This window comes from Perca fluviatilis, chromosome 17 (assembly GCF_010015445.1).
Source record: "Perca fluviatilis chromosome 17, GENO_Pfluv_1.0, whole genome shotgun sequence".
Lineage (NCBI taxonomy): Eukaryota > Metazoa > Chordata > Actinopteri > Perciformes > Percidae > Perca > Perca fluviatilis.
In genome coordinates, this window is record NC_053128.1 from 28392060 (window position 1) to 28402189 (window position 10130).

A 10130-nucleotide genomic window follows, 5' to 3' on the forward strand; every position below is an offset into this window, starting at 1 on the left:
GTCCCCCAGTGGCTAGAAATGGTGATAGGTGTAAACCGAGCCCTGGGTATCCTGCTCTGCCTTTGAGAAAATGAAAGCTCAGATGGGCCGATCTGGAATCTTCTCCTTATGAGGTCATAAGGAGCAAGGTTACCTCCCCTTTCTCTGCTTTGCCCACCCAGAGAATCTGGCCTGCCCATGAGAGAGAGACATCATGGCTTTCAAAAGAGCAAAGTGGCAGTTGGTCAAGGCTGTTTTTACACTTGCACAGAGCCAGTCTAGCTGTTTCCCCTGTTTCCAGTCTAAGCTAAGCTAAGCTAACCGCCAACTTGATAAAGCTCCATATTTACAGTACAGCCGTGAAAGTGACTGGTATCAATCTTCTCGTGTAACTCTCGGCAAGAAAGCGAATGTCGAACTATTCCTTTAACTCTTTATCAGCGCTGAAACCATGACAACTTTTGATTAAATAATCACCCAGCTTAAAAAAAAAAGAAGTAAGAAATCGTGACTGCACTGTGATTCCAATGAACAAGCTGCTTCACAGAATATGCTCCTTCAAAATGAATCCTTCAATAGTGAACTGAACTGTTTGGTAAAGGCCAGTTTGGTAAAAGTGTTCCATGTGGCCCAGGCACCGTCTCACAATATATTTAACACTACTTAGGACTAATGACTGACTCTCGGGGCGAGCTTTTGTTTAAGTGGTAGGAACTAAGGCACCCGTCTGGGGAAAGAAAAAGGTGATTTTAACGATCCTCCTATAACCACGTGGTATTTTCTGGTCCTGGATTAACATCATATATATAATATACAAATCCTTACAGTATATAAGGGTTTAACGTATGTTACAGTATGTAATAGTTTCATTCCAGCACAGAGATCACATTACATTCCCTTCCACGACAGTAGGCTACTATCTGACACAAACACGATCAGAGGACAATATCTCAGCTCTGTTTGGAATTGTACAATAAATATACAGTACACTGATGGGGTTTCTCTGTCATATCTGAGCGAGTAAATTGGCAAAGTATTTAAACAAAAAAGTGCACTGAAGCCAAAAGTCTGCCTGCCAACAGCACCATCACAGTCGTCCCAAAAAAACAGGACTCCCCCCCCACCCCCCCCCCCCCCCCCCACCCCCCCCCGTCACTGAGGAGTCCTGTCCGTCTCCGGGGGTGGGTAACATCCTCTGCGAGCGATGTGTCCAGCACTTTGGATTCATAAAACAAAAAGAAGACTAACAATGATATCAATAATTATTATTATAATAAAAATAACATCTCCAACGAATAATCTGCCAAGTTCCACTTCACAGAAGTGAAATTTTAAAAACAAAGTTTGTGTCAGCGTTACGGGCTGAGCAGTGGTTTGGATTCCACCGCAATGGAGGGCCAGAGGACCCGGTGTGATAAACGGGGAAATCCTTCCGTCTCGTTCTCCAGCGCTGATCTCTCTTCGTCTGCCTTCCACTGGTCCAGAGGTGTTTTTTTTTTTTTCAGTCAGCCCTGTTTTCTTTTTCTCTCCCTGTCAGTGCCGTATCAGCCTCCCTCCATCTGTCTTGCCTTTTCCTCTCGCTACGTCTCGCTTTCGTGCTCCAAGGGTCAGTGCCCCTGGCAGGTCTTGCAGCACATCTGTCTGAAGTACGCACGGCTGCAGAACTTGAACTTCAGTACCAGCGGGCAGTAGGCCACTTTGTTTACATCTTTGCACTCTGCAGAGAGAAAGAAGAGGGCTGGGTTTAAGAGTGAAGAATTGTTATACATTTTTAAATTAGCTTCCTGAGTAACTTTTGTAATGTTTTATGTTGGGTTTTTTTCTGACTCTGACTCTCCTTTTAAGAGGTGACCAGCTTCCAGCCTCATGCCTTTCCATTACATTCAACTCGTAGCATCCTATTTTCTGGCAGTTTTTAAAAAGCCCAGAATGTCGTGTAACAACACTTAGCCCACTGTTGTACTGAAAGTATTTTAAGACCCCTCAAACACTCTTTAACCATCTGGATAAAAAAAATTATTGTCTGTTGCAAGAATGAAAAAAAAAAAAAAAAATATTGAAGTCCCAAATTGCAACTCTTTTTCCTAATTCAAATTGGATAGCTGGAAATGACATGTATGTTTTCCATGTGAATAAGAATGTACAATTTCATTATCAGTTATATTAGTGCAGTGTTTTTGCAGGTTCGCTAAGTTAAATCTAAGACTTTTTAGGCTCTTTTTTTAACACCACACAGAATGCAATTCAATACCGGTTTCACAAGCATGACATCCAAAATGAAAACCAGCTGGGATGGTATTTTTTCAGTACTTCACAGCAGTAAAAAAAAACAATACTTCCTAATGATATAATTAACGAAATTAACTCGACCTGGACCCAGATAAGCAATGTAAAATGGATGGATAGCTTAACCAATTAAAAAAGCTTAAGTTCATGTAGGTTTTTGCTAAAATGAACATGTGCCCATTGTGAGTTGATGAGCTTCCTTGCGGCTGTAGCTAGCAGTAGTGACAGTGTTTGCTGCAGGTCTTATGGTGCTGAATAAAACAGGATTAAACAGCCTCCTGTGCCTACTGTGCAGCCTCTTTTAGTTTGTAGGTCTTTAATATAATATAATATATATCTCCTGGCAGCCTGCAATCAGATACATAAACATCTAAGAACTAACATTACTGCCTGCAACAGGCAAGAGAAAATATTTAAGACTTTTTTGAATATTTTAATACCTTCTAAGGCCATTTTTCTTTTCTGGGCATTGTAGGCCCTTTATTTTTATAGGACAGCTGAAGACATGAAAGGGGGGGGGGGATGAAATGCAGCAAAGGGCAGCAGGTCGGAGTCAAACCTGCGGCCGCTGCGTCAAGGAGTAAACCTCTATATATGGGCGCGGGCTCTACCAGGTAAGCTACCCAGACAAACTGGGGCTAACCTGCTATACGAGGGCTGGTGCATCTCCCTCAGGCCTCAACAGAATCAAACTATACTTGGACGCAGAGGCTGAAGCTGAGACAGATTCTGGCCCTGTTCACTAACTGGGCTTCCTGCCATCCCTAAAATGCACACACACGCACACACACACACACACACACACACACACACACACACACACACACACACACACACACACACACAACACACAAACTGCTTGCTGGATGCCGGACAGGCAGTGCTCTGAATGCCTTATCACGATCAGAGTGTCTTCCCTTATTAGGCTTTGGCCCCTGCCTCTGCAGAGCCAAATGAAACGAGACGTTGCCTCACTGCTGTCCGTAAAGGAACAATTAGCCTACAGCTAATCCCATTAGCCAGCCTGTAAACGCTGCTCACGTTTTCCATTCAGGCTAATCGAAAGGCCCTTCTCTATGCATCTGAATAACCATCCATCATGTGTAAGTGTATATGGAGGGGTTGAGCTGTTTCGCTTTGACCATGATCCAACCTCGCTGGAAAGATTAATGTAGCTGGCAAAGTGTAGAGGAGTGTGTCATCCAAGCGTGTTTAGGTCATAGTAGAACAGTGAAGATGAAGATAGAGACAGTTTATAACCTTTTCAATTGGGGCTTTGTGTGAAAGCAATGCACGTGCAGCGCAATAGGTATTCACATAAACCATCTGCCTTTGCATATGATTTAAAGGAACTGCAGTTTTGAATAGAAACCGTCCGTCTGCTGAGTACACATTTTCTTCGTGATGAAAAAAAAAGTGCAAGGTGACAGCTCGCCGAGCCAGCGCTATTAAAATGTGATGGCAGAGTCCGATGTGTGTCTTACGTTTCGTCATCTTACCGTCGCCATTGGAGATGGGGGTGGCGTCACACTTGCTCTCACACTGCTGCATGGTGGTGGGTCGGAGGGAGTCTGCGCACTCGTTAGACGGCTGCCCGGTGTAAGACAGACACTGCACAGTCCTCATCTGCTGCCCCAGGCCGCAATGCGCCGAACACTGCAACAGAAAATGTCAGAGTTACGCAGGAGCAAGTTTGGCCAATGAAGACTGAGATTCAACAAGGCAAATGAGGGCCATCTTTCCTCTGTGACCCCGAGTGCTGTAAGTCTTCGCTCCCTCATGCACGCAGACACACGCTAAGCCATTCTGAGTAATTCCTGCACACACACGCTGCACGACTTGATCCAATTAACCAATCATGGGGGCACGCAGGCAGCAAAGCGCACACAGCCAGCCAGAGTCACCTTCCCTATTGTCTCATTCAACTGGCTGCTTGTCAGTGGCTGTGTTTCCTAACTCAGAGTAACCAGGCCTACTGTTGCTTGTGAGTTTTTTTTTTTCCTCCTTTTTGTGTATGTGTAAGGAGAGACACAGAAACAGACACACAGAAAATTCCCTCTTGTTTCTCCTGAGGAATTTCACTTTTATTCTTTACAGACAAAGAGCTGAGCTACAAACTGTGCTCGGCTCAAGGAGACGAGGGTGAATCCTTTCAAATTGAATTATAAGGCCACAACTATTAAGTGCTGCTGGCAGGAAGGCAATAACTAGAAAGCATCAAAAACCTGAAATACCTTTATTTTATAAATTCATCAGTTGAGTTTGTGTGCACAAGATGAATGCAATTCCAGTATTCTCTCTCTTTTAGCTCTGTTTTTGGTCTCCACCCACTCCTGAATGAATAGTGGAGCTGCTAAATTCTCCACTATGTTCACCAGCTAGTCTCTAAATGTGTCTGCTGGGTTACTTTGATACTGAAGTAAACCTAAGAATGTGATGATTCTTGCGGATGATTTCTAAGCAGATTTATTGATGTTTATTCATGATAAATGATATACTCAGGAAGTATAAGTCACAGTGAATCTGACAATGTGAATCATGTCTGTGTGTTCAGATTTGACTCAGTTATGACAATGCAATTTGCTGCAAAGTATGTTCATTTATTGCCTCCATGAGCTGTGAATCACTGCTGACGGTGTTGATTCATGGGTTAAATCAGCGGGCAAACTTCAATAACTAACTTACCGTTGTTTTTAGAACACCGGCATGCACCCGACCCTTTCACCTTTTTCATAAACTCTCCACCCAGTTTGCAAAAATGGTCTTAGAAATGAGACAAAAACTAGCAAAAACACCAACAAAAAGAGCCAAAAGAAATGAAAGCCAGTAGATGGATTTATTTTGTTTCTTTCATGGCACAGACATTATGTCTAATAAGTGGGTGCCTTTTTTTCTTTTCAAACATTTTGTCCATAGTTCCAGTCTCCTTTTTTAATCTGCTTGTCCATTCTCCTGTGGAAGGTGCATCCTCAGTTTGCCAATGTCCAGTTATATATTTCCGTTCCATAAACAAAAGAATAAGTATGAGTGTCTACAATCTTCCGCTATTATTCCCAGTACGGCAGTCGTATTTAGGATTTTACAAGGATTTGTCCAAAAGAGTGTTAAATGTTGATCTTAATAAAAGCAACTTAAAAGATGCTTCTTTCAACATCTGCTCATACTGGCTTGATTTTCTACAACAAAAGAAGCAAAAGGTTAATGAAAAATGACTCTATTCGATGGACTCGCCTTGGCCACAGAACTAAGGGAGAAAGTGTTTGTCGACACGTGAACAACGGTTCTTGTACTGAACCCAAATTGTGCACCTGACTTCTATAAAAGTGCTAGTCGTAATAAAAAGTGAGAGTGGTTCTATGTGTGGCCATTAAACTCCTTTCTGGAATAAAAAAAACTACAAAAACAATTGCAGTAGATGCCAACACACCTTTGGCAAAACAAGAGCCTCGAATGAATCTTCAGGATGACTCTACTTTGAGAGAGAAACAACACGCCTGTCAGCCATCACTGTGCGCGTGTACGAGTGTGTGATATGAACTCAGCCGTCAACAAATGGCCGCTTCTTCGGCTGACAAGAGGACTACCAGGCTTTCCGTCACCTTCAATGATACTCTCTGGCTGCCTCAGATCAGTGAGCCCGCATGTCATCCCTTCCCAATTAGAGAGTCTTTATTAGGCCCCGCTGCCGGCCATGACAGATGGCGTACGTCAATGGTGCGACTTAAGTGGGATTTGAACCGGTGACCTTTTGGCCTGGGAGACCAGGAGCTCAGTAGCTGGCAACAATCTCCCCTTTCTGGCGCTTCGAGGGAACGGAGCAGCGAGGCCGAAGCTTGTTATTACAGCCAAAAACCAAACAAAAGAGGAGGTGGAGGCTGAGGGAGAGGGAGAGGGTTGTACACTAGGGCTGGGTTCCCAATTTGATACCTTTTAGGCACCGACCAAATTGCCTCCATAGTATCGAGTATCATTCAATACCAAATTTCAATACCTAAATGAGTAAATCTCATCAGCGTCAGTGAGCCAATAGACATGCAGCATGCTTCTACCAAGTTGTGCTAATGCTCTTGATTGGCTGTCTAACGTCACACGCCGTAGAGACACGCAGGAAAAACTCGCACAGAGCTGGCTCCCGTAGTAGGAGCGAAAAAATTAATAAAAAGATGTGTGCCCTAATGTGTAATGTTGTAATTTCTTTTTGTTAAAATGGATTTTTATAAAATTGGTATTGAAAAAAGTATTGTTCAGGATCCGGTTTCGAAGTCAATGTATTGGTTTCGGTAACAACATTTTTTGAACGATACCCAGCCCTATTGCACACACACACACACACACACACACACACACACACACACACACACACACACACACACACACACACATCTGCAGTGCATGACCAAGTGCTGCGTAAGCGCTGACTCCAGCTGTTGCTCCAAAAGGTATTAAACCTTGGCTCGGCTCTTTGATGGACCACGCTGAGGTTATCAGTCAGGTCTGCTTTGTTTACGGCTGTTAATTGGCACTGATCGAATTGTAAAGGTGTGTTATTGAGGTCTGTGACAGACACATGTGGCCGTTATGAGGAGAAGCCAAGGGGATGTGACCTAGACAGCCTGACTCTTCACCTTTTGCCCTCTGACCTGAACAACACAGGGCTCAAACCACCAAACCACCAGAGCACGAGTGACCGTCTTCTAAACATCGGAGCACACTGTTTAAAATTCCACTTTTACACAAGATTATTAACAAATCCTACAAAAAATAACAAGCCGTACTTTTTGTGCGTACAACTCGCTGTGACGCACGTTTCTTTGGCGTCGCCTCATCAACATGAGTCAGCTGTGTTGTGAACTGTTCAACAGCTTGCGCTGAGCGCACTAAGTCATGTCAGAGTGAGCCCGAGAATGCTCCTCCTCGGCCTTCCTCTAATCGTGTTCCTGGAAGTGATAGAGAGGCCTGGTCCGAGGCAGAGATAAACTTCAAACAGCCAGGAGGATATTACTGCCACTGATCACACACTCCAGGCCTGCTGGGGATACACTGGGACTTCAGCAAAAAAAAAAAAAAAAAAAAAAAAAAAAAAAGAAAAAAAAAAAAAAAAAAAAAAAAAAAAAAAAAAAAAAAAAAAAAAAAAAAAAAAAAAAAAAAAAAAAAAAAAAAAAAAATTTTGGAACAAATCATCGCCAACTATCCTTTTAGAAGAGAGAGGTTCATTCACCAGGGATCCAGCGAGGAGGAGGACAGCGTCCTAAACTGCAGCGGATTCGGACCGGAGGTTTGTTGTGGCTCGGGCAGTGGGCGGGCGGGAAGGTTTTTGTCAGGTCGCTGCTCTTGCACAAGGCGATGCGGTGCTTGAAGCCGGGGCCACATTTAGGCGTGCACTGCAGAGGGAGGAGACTGAGTGAGGAGAAAAGCCTCCGACGGCACAATGAGCTAAAGTCAGTTTCAGAATGTTATCTCACCTCTGACCAATCCAGAGGGACCCACTTTGGCGGGCAGGACTGGTTGTTGCACGCCTCTCGTTCGATGGGCCGGTGAGTCAGACAGTGGGTGTCCTCAAGTGTCTCCTCCTCAGCAGGGCCGATCTTCCTGATGCACAGGACTGTCCTCGTCCTCATCCCGCCGTCGCACGTCTTCCCACACTCCGTCCAGTCGCCGATAAACCACCTGATGGAGAGAGACGTGCAGGAGAACCAAAGCTAACAGTGAGCTCAGCGTTGTTACTCTGTGTACCAGTGTGTTACACCCCCTGCGGTTACTTTCATTACAAACAGGCTTTTGAGAATGTCAGAGTGTAAAATCCCATTATGGTTCGGTACACGTGGGTGACTTTATCAAGGTTGGATCGCCAAAAGCGCAAAGCGGGAAAATGCCGCAGGGCATCGAACCTCAGTACCTTCTTGGTACCAGCTGAGATATGTCCACAGTGCAAACTGCCAAGTGTCAAACGTTGGCATTGAATGTGTGTGATCAAATGAATAATCTTGTTACTGATTTATATCAACTCTTTTGACAATGTAAAGGTCCCATGGCATGAGAGGTTTTTTTAACATTAATATGAGTTCCCCCAGCCTGCCTATGGTCCCCCAGTGGCTAGAAATGGCGATAGGTGTAAACCGAGACCTGGGTATCCTGCTCTGCCTTTGAGAAAATTAAAGCTCAGATGGGCCAATCAGGAATCTTCTCCTTATGAGGTCATAAGGAGCAAGGTTACCCTCCCTTTCTGCTGCTTGCGCCCGTGTGCCCACAAACCCCCGAGAGAGACATCATGGCTTTCAAACGAGCAAAGTGGCAGTTGGTCAAGGCCACAACCCCACCCTCCACCCTGCACCAAGGCTGAATTTCGGGAAAGAGACTTCAGATACAGTATTAGGGGACCACTAAGGTCTATATAAAAGAGACTTCAGATACAGTATTAGGGGACCACTAAGGTCTATATAAAAGAGACTTCAGATACAGTATTAGGGGACCACTAAGGTCTATATAAAAGAGACTTCAGATACAGTATTAGGGGACCACTAAGGTCTATATAAAAGAGACTTCAGATACAGTATTAGAGGACCACTAAGGTCTATATAAAAGCATCCAAAGAGCACCATGTCATGGGACCTTTAAGACTCATTTATTTGGGCAAAGTTCTTGTAGAGCTGCTTGTGTTTATATAATATTTCAAGAACTTCAAACTCTACCCAGCCCTACTAGGCCTTTGACTCTCTGCTCAATCCCGATTGGACCCGTCGGGCTGTAATTTCTTAAAATTCACCTACACTTGAATTAAGTCGGGTTAGCACATGTTTCGACTCCTGCGTCTCAATAATGAGGAAAAATGTTATACAATCTCTATTTGATATGGCATCCTCGTTTTAGTGTTGCTTGAAAAAGAGAGAAAATTAGACCCAGTCCTATTCATCTCTCCGAATGAAGACCTCAGAATTAATATCATAAAACTGCCCGGACAACAGCCCTTCAAACACATCCAGCCTGTGAGATATTACATCATCTGAAGGAATGTATACAGAATTAACGACGTGTTCAAACATCTGTGTTAGCTTTCATTACTCGAGCCCATAAAACCCCGGCTATTCTAAAACAATCGTGTTTACATGGTCTCCTTTAGTCAGCCTTTCCTCAGGCTGCAGGGGGGGTGTCTGCCTGCCTAACAGACAGGGCAGACAGCACTGGGACTCAATACACACACACATGCACTGCAATAGCTTTCAAGTACTAATCAAAATAAATAAGATAGCACCAGTCTGCGTGCACTGAATACAGATGTGATAATAAATAACCCAAGACATAACAGTCTAAATGTATGAAAACAAATGACCACTTATACAGCAGATTTACGATACTATCAGTTTTTTTTCTGGCTGAAAGACACCGACACCCACTCTCGTACACAAGTCAGATTTTTAGATATTCTGAAACTAATCAACCCGATGCTTTTAATCCCTCTTTTTCCAGACAGGCTTCATGCTTCCAGCTAGAGTGTGAGGTTTACAGACATTTGGCCACCAAACACAAGTTCATATTCCACCTGTATACGTGTATGTTACCCCTCGAGGGTCGGTAAAGAAGCCAAAACAATCAAACACAGGTGGTCATTTTCAAGGCTCTAATTTTTGGCACGAGGCAAACACTGAAAATAGTTAACATGTGAAGTTATAAATCACGGGCCATTTTATTTTATTATTTTGTTCCAAACACTTCACAAAGTAGGGCTCATTGAAGGCAAATTAATATCGCGAGTCGGTCTTGTTTTTATGGAGGGTTTTTTTCCTTTTGAAAGCATGAACTTAAAGCTGCTATTCTCAATAGCTTTACATTAGGAATGGATCAAATGTCTCCGTGTGATGTTAAAGGTG

The 10130-nt window shown here is 43.6% G+C and overlaps 1 protein-coding gene across 1 annotated transcript in view; it reads right to left on the reverse strand.

The window, feature by feature from the left end:
- Positions 1–1119: 1119 nt before the first annotated feature.
- adamts6 (ADAM metallopeptidase with thrombospondin type 1 motif, 6) overlaps positions 1120–10130 on the reverse strand; it is a 66308-nt gene continuing 57297 nt past the window's right edge. The window contains exons 22-25 of the mRNA XM_039780344.1: positions 7728–7932; positions 7477–7646; positions 3765–3928; positions 1120–1696 (exon numbers count right to left, since the gene is read on the reverse strand). Of these exons, the coding sequence (XP_039636278.1) occupies positions 1587–1696; positions 3765–3928; positions 7477–7646; positions 7728–7932 (649 nt within the window). The 3' untranslated portion in view covers positions 1120–1586. The remainder of the gene's footprint in view (positions 1697–3764; positions 3929–7476; positions 7647–7727; positions 7933–10130) is intronic.